General features: G+C 49.9%; 3 protein-coding genes and 1 non-coding gene across 4 annotated transcripts; 1 reads left to right on the forward strand and 3 right to left on the reverse strand.

The window, feature by feature from the left end:
* Nucleotides 1–741: 741 nt before the first annotated feature.
* BDP55DRAFT_732639 (uncharacterized protein) lies at nucleotides 742–2229 on the reverse strand (the record flags this gene model as incomplete). The annotated part of the gene is made up of 1 exon (XM_060579972.1): nucleotides 742–2229. The coding sequence occupies one exon, from the start codon at nucleotides 2227–2229 to the stop codon at nucleotides 742–744; it is 1488 nt and encodes a 495-aa protein (XP_060425032.1).
* Nucleotides 2230–5187: 2958 nt separating this feature from the next.
* BDP55DRAFT_618702 (malate synthase A) lies at nucleotides 5188–7621 on the reverse strand. Its single transcript, XM_060571301.1, has 5 exons — nucleotides 7037–7621; nucleotides 6559–6983; nucleotides 5954–6505; nucleotides 5667–5896; nucleotides 5188–5609 (listed from the first exon to the last, which is right to left on the reverse strand). The coding sequence occupies exons 1-5, from the start codon at nucleotides 7389–7391 to the stop codon at nucleotides 5561–5563; spliced, it is 1611 nt and encodes a 536-aa protein (XP_060425033.1). The 5' UTR covers nucleotides 7392–7621; the 3' UTR covers nucleotides 5188–5560.
* BDP55DRAFT_t289 lies at nucleotides 5283–5364 on the forward strand. Its single transcript has one exon. It is a non-coding gene; the product is annotated as a tRNA-Ser (tRNA).
* A 91-nt stretch (nucleotides 7622–7712) lies between the features above and the next one.
* Nucleotides 7713–11199, reverse strand: BDP55DRAFT_677302 (uncharacterized protein). Its single transcript, XM_060575880.1, has 11 exons — nucleotides 10748–11199; nucleotides 10527–10651; nucleotides 10300–10416; nucleotides 10195–10247; nucleotides 9992–10120; nucleotides 9359–9930; nucleotides 9181–9305; nucleotides 8965–9113; nucleotides 8716–8891; nucleotides 8463–8634; nucleotides 7713–8396 (listed from the first exon to the last, which is right to left on the reverse strand). Exons 1-11 carry the CDS (start codon nucleotides 10841–10843, stop codon nucleotides 7795–7797), a joined length of 2316 nt encoding a protein of 771 aa, XP_060425034.1. The 5' UTR covers nucleotides 10844–11199; the 3' UTR covers nucleotides 7713–7794.
* Nucleotides 11200–12513: the final 1314 nt, after the last annotated feature.

Below are 12513 nucleotides of genomic sequence, written 5' to 3' on the forward strand. Positions count from 1 at the left end.
CTTCGTATTGTTCCTGATTAAACCCGGCTGCCAAGGCCGGATCAAAGCAGAAGCTGCAGTCATGAGGTCCCGTGCTTGATTGATTTTGCCTGGAGCGAAGCTTCGGCTAAGTGAACAGATATAGTCTTGGAGATTCCGACCAATATCGTCAATATGCAGTCACTGCAATGATGCGGGGAAATGGGCGGTATGTTCTTTATTTTCAGAGACTCTTAGCAGGAGCCGTCGGGACATTATGTTATCTCAATTATCTCAAAAGCAAAACTTGGAATGGATGAGGAATAAAGCGCTTGACTCGAACATGATAAATTTGACAATTGACTACACTGTTGAATTCCAGAGATAGCGTATAAGGCACACGTGAGCTACCTACTAGAGTAACGTAACTGTTGCGTGTGTACGGTTACACCACCAGTCCGGGTTTCCTCATAAACCATTGTAGTTATGATATCCGCTATCAAAGAGTGAAACTCGACGAAGAGAACCAATCCATCAATCACGATGTTAGCCCCAAACGTACTAAAGCTCTGCGACAATGAATTCATGACCACATTTTCCAGGCGGATGGAAGAGTATGCCGTGGAAGTAGCTTGGATGTCGCTTGACGATATCAAAAATTACACGCGCCCCTTTTGCCTCATCCCAGTCGGAGGCATGGGGAACCTTCATGTAATTCTTCCAGGTCCGACTCCCAATCACGTGTCTAAATTTATCAAAAAAGTCCCTGACGAATTGTTTCCATTAGGGTTGTCGAGGTAAGCTGTCAGGAGGCACCCAGAACTCGTCAGACACCAGTTCGGACTGGATATTGCGCCACTGAGGAGGGGTTCCCGGTGCGAAACGGAGAAGGTGTCTCATCTGGTAGTGACACCACTCGGTATGCCAAAATGGGACTTGGTACTCCGGAGCAGCAATTTGTCGGATACTTTTGAGGTTTGAAAGCGTTGCTTTGTTGGTCCACATCCAGAAACATGTGTCTGTGACATGCTGTGGACGACGCGCTATGAAAGGCTTCGTGTCGATGACGAGGTTTTGAATGTTTTGCATCCAGTCGATGCTTTCTGGGACACATGTGCGGAAGCGCACCTTAACGTGGACAAAGTCAATGTCCCAGTTGATGCTGACAATCTCTCCCGTTTCTGCTGACGAATCTTTCGGTGGAGGAATCGGCATCCAGGGACCTTCCTCGCCCTCCTCGAGCTCGTCCTGGACAAATGTTGAGAACCAGAATCGCGGCCTGACGCTTTGGGCCACAGGCCTCGATAAAACATCGATCGTCGTGTCGATGGAGTCATAGTAGCCATTCGAGTACTCTGCATCATGTCTGGACAGGGTCCAGAATACAGCGCGGTGTGTCGGTTTGTCTGCTTCCTCGTCTTCCTCGTCTTCCTCGTTGAGTGGCTCTGTGCTGTTACTCGATGGCCAAATGGGAAGATCAGTGGAATCGCGGCCCTCCACGTTGTCTATCTTATCGTCTGCTTCGTCGGGTCCTAGCTCGTCGAATAAATCGTTGATAGTTGTATCCTCCGCAGCTCCATGCTCAACAACTCCATTCTCAGCAGCCGCAGCCCCATTCACGTCAGTCCCATCCTCGGCTACTTCATCCTCAGCAGCTTCATCCTCCTCAGAACTATACTCATCAGATAGATACTCGTCATATGGTTGCCCCTTAGGATCATTGGTATTCAGGGCATCGGTTTGCGGAGTACCGATGTTTGACGTACTACCCTCAGGAGTACTCTTCTTGGAGACATTCTCTTCAGGAATTTTCTCTTCAGGAATGCTCTCTTTGGGAGAGTTCTCTTTCGGAGTGCTCTCTTCGAAAGGCTCTTCGCCGGACGATTCCCCATCGCAAGATTTAAATTCCCAGTCGTAGTCCTCGCCTTCTATCTCATCGTCTTTTGGATGAAGTTCTGCGATATAGTATCGAGGCTCCAAATAAAACTCTCGCCAAATTTTGGACTTGATCTTATCGGGCAACCTTGCGAATTGGAGAAAAGTCGGATTTGGAACTGGCACACGTTTGTATAATCGTGGTTGCTTTGTAAGTCTCCTGATGAACCTGACGCGTTTGGACTTGATCTTTATAGGAACCTCCTCGAACTTGTGTAAATTCGGATCTGGAGCCGGACCTGGAAGCGGCATGAGTTCGTATGTTTCCTGTCGCTCATTTTGTTCCTTGTAGGGCAGCACGCATTTTGCCAGCTTCCTCAAGTTTTTGTCGCGCATTGTCTGATCTGGAGCGGTGGTATCGGAGCGGCTTAGTCGAAAATGGTACAGTCAACGGAGTGGTTTTCGAGGCAGAATCAAGAGACGTCGAAATGGTCGGTTTTCAGTTTTTCTTATCAGACGCTTAGACATCTGTTCTTGCTACCGTTTGGGTCTTTGAACCGGAAAAGTTTCCCAGCAAGGCAGGTTCTTTGGTTTTGAAATGTCTGTTTTGTGGCGTTTCGATTAAATGAGACCTCAAGGTTGTGTCCAATTTTTCCATGTATCCACGAAGTCAGGAATCGGCGAACTGACACATTCGTTGAGGCCCAGACAAGGAAACGAGTGAAAGGGCTGGTGATACTACCGGACGGTATGCAAAACCTGAGCTTCTAACGATGTGAACATTTTGCGTAACTTAACAGGACCTGGGTACAACATCATGGCACCAGGACTTATTCTCTTCTTCTTAGGTAGTAAGAGTTGGACCCTGGATGTACTACAATTATCGCGCGTGAGAAGAGAACAACTGCACCCGAGCGTGTTCCTGCGGGCTGGAGACAGACGAAGCAATAGTTAAGTTCGAACATTGAAGGGAATTAAGCCAACGCCTCACAAAGCGACTCAACGCCATAACGACGGCCTGACCGAGACTAGGCACGTAACTAAGTGCGGTCTACCGACATCCATATCATGACTCTGGCAAAATTGATACATAATTCGGCTTCCCTTTATTCAGAGGTACTTTGAACCTGCAAGTTCCATAGTTCATGTCGACGTCTGAAGATGACTGCCCAGACGTAGATGACTCTCCATCCTACTCCAATTCCGTTTGCGCGTCGTTATTCCACTGCGGCGGCGAGTAATCTTCAGCCTTGTAGCCCTTCAACTTGAGTAAATCTCCATTCACTGAGATGAGGCCTTGAAAACGGGTGCAAGACGGATTAAAAACCGAGAACACCCTTGTGGCACTGGGTCCCTTTATCATCGACGCCCTTTGAACAGAAGTAAAGCCGCGGAGAGCCACTGTGAGAAAACCATGGGTTAGGCTTGCGTATTGTTGACAGTCGCCAGTCTCGCTGTGGAACCCCAGACTCAGTTGGTCCTTCCGCTCGCCGAAGAGCCTGCTTAAGGACCTTTTTCGTATCATCACGAGAAAAATCCTTCATCTTAGACAGACCCTACCACAAAGTGTCGACGCCGTTTACTATTTCGTACCCTTCTGTCGGCTCCGCAACCTTTGAGTTTGACTGGACAGTCGCCATCCGGTAATAGGAGAAAGAGAGGATAATGATCACTGTGAAACGACCGAAGTTCATGTCCGCTGCCAACAGGCCATCGTCCTCAACTGGCGACGAAAGAGGTCTGATCTTGAGGGGAAAAGGCTCCGGGTCCACAGGTGTATATGTTTCTTCCATCCCGGGGGACTTCACGATGAATCTGCCAAGGGCATCTTCAAGCCGCATGACAGTCGCTTCCTGTCCAATTGAAAAACCTTCTTGCCGTCAATGCGATACTCTTTCTGGTAGCGCAAGGTTGTTGAAGACATAGTTGAAATGCTTCTTCATCTTCATCTGCGCAATCGTCTGGAACGCTGCCGTCGGCAATCGCTTTCTCGCATCTCGCCTTCCAGGAGAGCTCAGTTGATGTCACTGCCTCTTTGAGAGCTTCTATGCTCCAGGCAACAATGGTGTAGTTCTCGGGAGCGCCATCCTCGTCTGGTGTCACGATATCATGGTAAAGACCGTTGATGCTGTCAAGGAATCCAGGTAGTTGATCTCTAGTATCTTCCTTAAGGTTGCGAAGTACCATAGGTTCGGGAGTGATGTGTGGGGTGGGCGTTCCGTCTTTTGCGAACTAGTACTCTGTGAAGAGATCAATATCGAATTCGATTTGGTCCTCCAGCCGTTCCAGCTCATTGAAAATCTTGGCATGAGTTCTCCGTGTCAGGTCCATCTCAAAGAAAGCCGCCTCGAAAGCTGTTACATCTTTTGGTGGAGAGTCGCACTGAGAATGAGATATTTAGGTCAGGTATATATTCTCGGTTGCTGAAGGGATTGAATAACGCACCGCACCCAATTTGACCAACTGGGCCATATCCTGGTGCAGATTCCGCAGAGTCTTCACCTTCAAATTGCCTAACCGAAGGCCGTAGAAATTTGACTACGTCTCATACCACGACTTGTCCTTCAGGAAGTCCCAATTGAAGTCATGAGCGTCCGCAAAGAATTCGTCCTCAGGGTCGGCGTCTCCGGAGAAGACTTCGCGGAGGCCCTCGATCCCAGTGCGCCAATCTTTCTGCTTAAAGTATACGAACCCATTGGCTTTTTTCGTAGGAGAAGCCTGCTTCGTGTGCTCGAGTGATGGTTGCTTCTAGCTTCTGCCACTGTTCGCGAGTCTTCCTAGAAGCCAATTTGATATCTATGAGGGGCTTACAAAGGGCGCAGTCGATGCTTGCATGAGACTTCGAGTCGGTGAGTGAGCGACACAACTTAAGCCCGACGCGGTTTCCGGAGCTCCAAGTCTCCACAAGTTTTTCAAGAAAAAAAAACATGAAGTGGACAGGTCCGCTACCAGGAGCGTCTCTCGACTTCCTGATTTCTGGTACTTTTGCCTTGGCCGCCTGGGTTTCGACGTAACGCCGACTGCTTGTTGAGTCAATCGCATGCGGGAACTTTTCCAATTTCATTACGCAAGGATTCATGATTGAGCATCGGGCTTCAATTCCGTTTTTTGGAGCGCCGTTGAAGAAGTCAGCATACCCGAGGCACACAAACATGAGTACGGAGTACCTTGCCCGAACATTCGTGACGGCAGCGGCCGTTCCAAACTTCAGACGGTTTAATCCGGACCCGCGACTTTCGGCAGAAAAAAGGCTAATGTGAGTCTGGGTAAGTTTTAATCAAGGTTTAGCATGACAATAAAATCTCACCTTCAGGATTAGAGGTGGGAAATCGTGGCAAGCAACGCAATATCTGTAAGGCCTTTCAGGCGTCTCGGCGCCCATTAAGACTACACAATTAGAAATCTGACTTCTCCAACCAATCAGCCCGCTTCGGCGGACCTGGGATCACGGCTTGGTGGCAGAGTGGTCTAATGCGCAAGACTAGAAATCTTGTTCCTTCGGGAGCGTCTGTTCGAATCAGGCCCAAGTCGTTTTTTGTCATTTACCATACCCCAAGTTGACTTGGAATTGCGTGTATAGTTGATGACTACAGTCTCTGAATTCTTGGATATGCGTTTTGCCGCTCCGACACTCCAATTCTAGTCATACGTAGCATACAACATTGTGGAAAGAATCGCCATTCAATCGGTTTCATTAATCATACAGATAGCATCGTTGGCTCAATATCTAAAGTTTCCATGATGGTCCAACAGAAGTAATCTCATCATAGAGTAGTCTGAAAGTTGCGCTGTTAGCATTGCACGGCACTAAGGCAGAGACAGTAGTAACTCACGTTGTAAGGAAGTCGGCGTAATCTTCGCCCGTAACTTGCGGCCGGAGGTATTTCGCCGCCAACTCGAACTTGTTGTTCGCCGGCGCAGACTTGAGCAGTTCCTTTGTGACGTCGTCGAGGACGTTAAGCATTGTTGTCTTGTCAAGTTTTGTGCCTTCGGCGGTGCTGACGCCATGGTGTACCCAGTACCACAATTGTGAGCGGGACACCTCGGCTGTCGCGGCGTCCTCCTGCAAGTCTGTTAGATACAGCCCAAGACGGCCACAAAAGTAGCAACCAAAACTTACCATAAGATAGTTGATGGCACTACAGCCCACGCCACGAAGCCAACCCTCCATGTACGCCAAAGTGATGTGCAAGTTCTTCCGAACGCCCTCATCGGTGATCTTTCCAGGAACAACAGAGTTGATCAAATCGTCACGCGTAACCTTCACCTCGGGCCTCTTGAAGATCTGGTTGGCAGTAGGCATATGCTCGTTGAAGATCTCCGACGCAATCGACGCCAGCGCCGGGTGCGCAACCCAGGTACCGTCGTGCCCGGCCTTGACTTCGCGTAGCTTGTCGGCGCGCACGCTGTCCATCGCCTTGGCGTTCGCGGCCGGGTCGTCCTTGCGCGGGATGAGGGCCGCCATACCCCCCATCGCATGGACGCCACGGGCGTGGCATGTGCTGATGAGGAGTTTGACGTAGGCGTCCATGAAGGGGACGGTCATGCTGACGTCGGAGCGGTCGGGAAGGATGAAGCCGGGGCGGTTACGGAAGCGCTTGACGAAGGTAAAGATGTAGTCCCACCTGCCGCAGTTGAGGCCTGAGCTGTGGTCTCTGAGCTCGTAGATGATCTTTGAAGCATGTTAGTGAGGGGAGTGTGCTTGCTGTAGCTAGGAGTACGAACCTCGTCCATTTCGAAAACAGCGCTGATGGTCTCAATCAACACGGTAGCACGGATTGTGCCTCTCGAGATACCGATGTAATCCTGCGACATGTTGAACACGTCGTTCCATAACCTTGCCTCGAGATGCGACTCCATCTTGGGCAGATAGAAATAGGGGCCGGCACCGCGAGAAATCAGCTCCTTGGCGTTGTGGAAAAAGTACAGTCCGAAATCAAACAGAGCGCCGGACATGGGCTGTCCATCGACTGTGAAATGCTTCTCGTCCAAGTGCCATCCGCGCGTGCGGGCAATCAACGTGGGGAGAGTGCGATCAGTTCTGAGCTTGTACTCTTTTTCGCCAAGCTTGAAGTCGACTTGCCGGCGGATGGCGTCGTAGAGATTGGCCTGACCTTGAATCATGTTGTCCCATGTAGGACCATTTGAGTCTAGTCGGTGTAAGTCTATATTCCACTGACGATTTCAATGACTTCCATCTCACCTTCAAAATCGGCCATGTAGGCCCAAACGTCAGAGTTGAGAGCGTTGACGACCATTTTCCGGTCCGTGGGTCCAGTGATCTCAACTCTGCGATCTACCAAACCAGGCGCCGGCTGCGCGCCCCTCCAGTTCTTGTCATCGCGAACGTGCTTAGTTTCAGGGAGGAAATCTGGCAGGTGTCCGTTATCTGTGTCGATTTGACGCTGTTGACGGAGCTTGAGGAGGTGTTGGCGGGTCGGTTCGAAGCTGCGATGCAAAATTGCGAGGAAGTTGACGGCTTCCTTGGTGAGGATCCGGCGAGAGGCTTCGTTGCCGGCGCCAAGGATGGAGACGCTGTCTAGTGTTGATTGAACCATTGTTGAACTTTGATGTGATGTTTTGACACAGGTCTACTCCGCGTTCAATGTTGTCTTTAAAATGCAGCTTCAATATCACACATGACCTCAAAGAGGTTATCGCCAGATATTAAGTACTCTTCTCCCGGTTAATGGCGCATCATTCGAAGCTCGGCTCTATTCCGATGATGTTCTGAATCATTGCGAAATTTGGTGATGATGCTCGGCTCGGTAACCGAACCGGAGGCGGCCGTCATCCGATTGGCCCCACTCGCCCAGATCGTCCACCACGGTCGAACGGAGAAGTTACACTTCGGACTCTATTAATGCAGAGGCAATTCATACGTCACTGACAAAGGGAATCTCCTGAGTTATTCGCGTTGATTGATAATGTTTCGAATCCATTTAACATTATTTCTAGTGACTAAGAACCATATCCCCCTGGTGCCATCATCTTTTCCAACTCAGCCCAATCTAGCTGGTCAACTCCCGTTAAGGGGAGAGTAGGATCGTTGAAACTATTGTAGATGCCCTCCGCCGCTTCCAATCCAAAAGCTTGTTCTAAATTCTCATCCAGATTCAAACCGAATAACGTGTCTGATCCATAGGTATCTGCAGGTCCTCCAAACATTTCTCCCTCCCAAGATGGCACCGAAGAGCTGGGCGTCGGTGTGGTCAAGGGCATCTGAGCCGGTGAAGGTCCCGACTGCTCCGGTAGTCCGGCCCCGGGTGTGTTCCCCACCTGGGGTACCCCATGGGACGCCCCGGAATCTCCCATCTGCACGTCATGGTCCTTATCGAACGCTACCACATTGGCCCACACATGTGCAGAGAACTGCCGAACATCCTTGAGACGCTGCGCTGCCGCCTGATTGCCGGCTGAAGACAGATACTCCAAGAAATCAATGGCCTGGAAGAGTTCTTGTGGTGGCGGCTTCTGACTGTCTTGCTTGTGTGCAAAGCCACGCATGATCAAGACGAAGGCAGCGGAGAAGGCAGCATCCAGATCGAAGAAAGCAAAGGGTGCTATGTCTTGTTAGCGATCCATCTCTTCAGATTTGCCACCCGGAGAAGATAAGGACGAGTCCTCACCAATTTCTTCTTGTCTTTGCATAGCCATGAGAATGCGGATAATTCTCAAAGCCGACTCGTTGCACAAAAGGCACAGCTGAGAGATTGCCGAGGTCACGGCTTGCTTCTGTGTTTTCTGAACCTTGTCTTTGACCTTTTGAAGGAGAATTGGTCTGATGCAGAGAATGATGGACTGGTTCGAGTTGGATTAGCACTCGTTTTCATCAACAAGGCCTAAAGGTTTGCCCGGTGTGAGACAGCGATTGGTCCTCACCTGGAATAATCTCAGATAGAGTGATGCGCCAGCTCTGGTGACCTCAAACTGCTTGTTGCTGAAGTCAATGGCGAGATCTGCCGGGATAGATCCACCAATGTCGTGTAGTGATTGAAGCAGATTCCTCATCTTCCTGACAAGATCAGCTTGCGATAGTGCACCTCGGCTGTATAGTGCTGTGCGCCAAAATGGTAAGTTGCTGGTCATAAAGCTTGCAATCAAAACAGACATGCTGTGAAGTGGACTTACATGACATAATCTCTCCAGTTGTGCGGGCAATCTTGACGTTGACATTGAGCGGCTCCGGAGAATCGAACCCTGGAGAGGGACCAGGCAGATCGAAGGAAAGGTGCCTATCATCAACGGAAGCTGGACGCCCGAGGCCTGCTGATATACGCCTGGTGAAGACAAGAAATTAGCTTCATAGGCCTTGAGGATTCTGCTGTTCTTCAAGATTCGACTTACTGGTCCAGCATGTAAACAGTCCACCATACCCTCATTCTGTGTGCTCTCTCTGAAGGCAAGCACTTCTGTTCTGAAAATGGCAAGTTGCAGCCCAGAGTCAGGGCAAGCCTTACTGTTGTTCCCACCTGTAGCTTGTTAGTTCCCCATTTGGTCTAAGCATGAAGTCATCTAAGCTCACGAAAAAGTATGCATCATTCTTCCGGTCGTTCCACTGCAAATATGTCGTCGCTAGACACAAAATCTCGAGCCCGACAATGCCGTACTCGCTGATACTGTGAAGCGGCGGTAGCCTCCTCATGGCCTCCGCAAACCAGAACGCTCCCGGCGGTCCTCGCACCTCTCGCGGATCCTCCTCCATCAACTTGCCCATGGCCATGACCAGAAGGTACAGTGTAAACCATGGTGTGTCCATCTGCCGAGCTCGAGACGCTTGGCTGTTGAAAAGTAGCGTCATGTTGTCTGTGAATGTCCGCTGGTCTAAGAAGTGCTGTGTGACTCCCATGTAGGAGTTGAAAAGGTTCAGGAGACGATTAGACTCGGCCTCTTTGGGGAAGGCCTGGTGAGGGATGCCCTTGATCAACTCGTTCGTCGAGGTCCATTCAGGGGTAAACGGCAGGTCACGAGGATCTTCGTTCTCCAGGTGTTCCGGAGCATCCTTCTCCGGAGAGTCTGGGTCTTTTCCATTGTTCTCGTGGAAGAGACTCCGCAAGCGTTGCTCAAAGAGCGGGCCTGGGGCACGCTCTATGGATGCTGTTTCTTCTACGTTAGTCTTTTTTGTCCAGAATCCAATTGAAGGCTGAGATACACGTACCATAACTCGGAGGCGGGACTTCACCGGTAGGCTCAAACGGTGCAATACCTGGTGGGCTTGGATTTGATGCCCCTGTTGATACCCCCCTGGCTGGTGGCGAAGGCTGTGCTCGTGGTTGTTTAGCGAGTTCTGCTCGTTATTAGTCCGTTTTTCTTTTCCAAGACAAGCAATTGGCCTGCAAAGAATCAGTCGCGATGACTCACCCTTTATTTGGTCCTCATATCTGGTCAATGTGGCTCTCAATTCTGAGACGTATCTGGTCTACCAGCTTAGCAAGTTGGAGAAGTCCGACCTCGGAGTAGACTCACGCCTCTGAGTATCTCTTTCTCCCGTCACCAAATTCGCAGTCTAGGTTGTTTCGTGCACAATTTCTACAAGGCTGCTCTCCTGAACACTTCACCTTGCGTCTCCGGCATGTGTTGCATCTAATTCGACAGTCAGCATGGCACAACGCCCCCAATGGCAAACACGTCACAGCGGTGGAGTTTGGTGGGGTGAATGAAGGGCGGGCGAATTGAGGGTGGTGGTGACTGACGCGTTCGCGGACCGTGCTTTGGCGGCAGCTTGCTGAGGCATCACGCCTTCTTCCTCGACCTCGTCTTTGATGCGTCTTTTCCTCTTCCGGCTGGAAGAAGAGGCTTCTGACACCTTGTGAGACTGCTGCCCGTTCCGTTCACCGGTAAGTTTGCAAAGTCTTCATGTGATGGAGGTCGCTGCGGCAATTCAGAGTGTGGGGCTGATAAGAGCCGAACTTACCTTGGATGAGGGGTCTGGGGTCGGCGATAACGAGCCCCTATAGCTGCTACTCGACATCTTACTATGCGATGTGATAACCCGGTTACTGCAAGTCATGTATGTACGCCACTTGATGCAGCAAAAGAGTATGAGATTGTGGGCTGGATAATGATGCGACAATCTTTCAAAGAATGTTCAACGTAGTGCTGTATTGCTTGTGTAGTTCCTAAAGAAACAGTAAACTGAAAATGATGTTTGTGACAATTTGCTTGTCAGAAAGAAAGGTCTGCCGGCGTAACATGGCACAGAGGCGGCAAGACTGTCTTAATCACAACACTCGCCCTTCGGCAGCCATCCGATCCGCCTTTAGCCAGGACCCACCATCGGGTTCCAGCTCCGAACATCGCTGATAAGACGCACCAGCCAATAGGCTGGAAGGGGTTTCAAACAAGAAGTCTTGTGCTCTAAAAACACTCGACCTGGGATTCCTTGGTTGCTTGCGACGCGGGGTGTGCTCTTTATAGATGGGACAAACCAAGGGCAGAGAAGCCGAAATGAGTGAAGCTCGGTTCCCTTCCGAGAGACAGACGACCGGGCTTGGCCGATGTCCGACGCTATCTTGTGGGGATAACCGAATATCTCCCTTTCCAAACCCATCACATTGGTGATCATTCTACCAAATCGAGAACAACTTCCAATATTCTATGTAGTGGAATTTCACTTGCGACACTGCCTGCATGGCTTCCGTGCGGCAACAGCTACTGCATATTCTAGCAAAGAATCATCCAACTATGTAAATGTTTCCAAGAAATCGCCATATCCGAGAGATTTGACCTGAACGTGTACCACTACCATTGACATCGTTCATCATGGCGCACCTAGGGCTTTGTGTGAAGACCTAAGTGTACAGAATATTGACACCCGTAATGAGATTGAACTCGGCATGGGCCTGGGCCATAACGCTGTTACCACCCTGCAGTATTGTATCTCGCAGTTTATATATACTCGTGAAATCCGTTAGACGTAGGAGTTCCATATAGGTTGGTTCTCAAAGTTAGTAAAGCCGGAGAACAGCACGCCAATATTCTAATCAAGTTCCAGAAGGAAGTTATGGAACCTGCAGTTGTACCAAACGACACACGGGCTGCAATCTCTCACCCTGAAGCTTGGTAAAGTTCCCACAACGCTCTTGTACTGTACATTGTCCTAACCTTCACGTAGGCCAGCGACTACTAGGGAGATACCCATAATTGACTATCTTCTTATCAAGAGCTCATCGAACTTGATATTCAGCATCAAATCATCGGCGATTGGAGTGACGTGATGCTGAAGACACCCAAGGCTACCGAGGTTCTTTGGTCAGATATGCCACGTCACCGCGTCATGTACCTGGAAAATCTCCTTGCTCAGCATGATAATCCATCCTGGCAGTACGTGATGCACCGTGGTCCGTGTCTCACTGACTGACGAATAGTCGGCTTCAGAGGGACAACGAGCAGTCCTGGCGAATTTCCTATTCTACAAGTGTCGAACTACATGTCCATTGACAAATATGCCTGAATTCTCTGTGCACAGTCATTGTAGGCGTTCTGATGATAACCGATCAACAATCCCACCCAGTATTGATATTCCCCTTGGCGTTGACCAAAGATCCATTTCTCGAACGCGGTGCCGAGTGATCCATGCCCAATGCAGAAACAGGCGTAATAGTCAAGACGCTAATCACTACTTCGCGGGGTACGTGGACTGCCGATATTGGAACTAATAGTCTGACGTGAGATGAAAGA

This window comes from Colletotrichum godetiae, assembly GCF_030913485.1.
Source record: "Colletotrichum godetiae strain CBS 193.32 chromosome Unknown BDP55scaffold_51, whole genome shotgun sequence".
In the NCBI taxonomy this organism is placed as follows: Eukaryota; Fungi; Ascomycota; class Sordariomycetes; order Glomerellales; family Glomerellaceae; genus Colletotrichum; species Colletotrichum godetiae.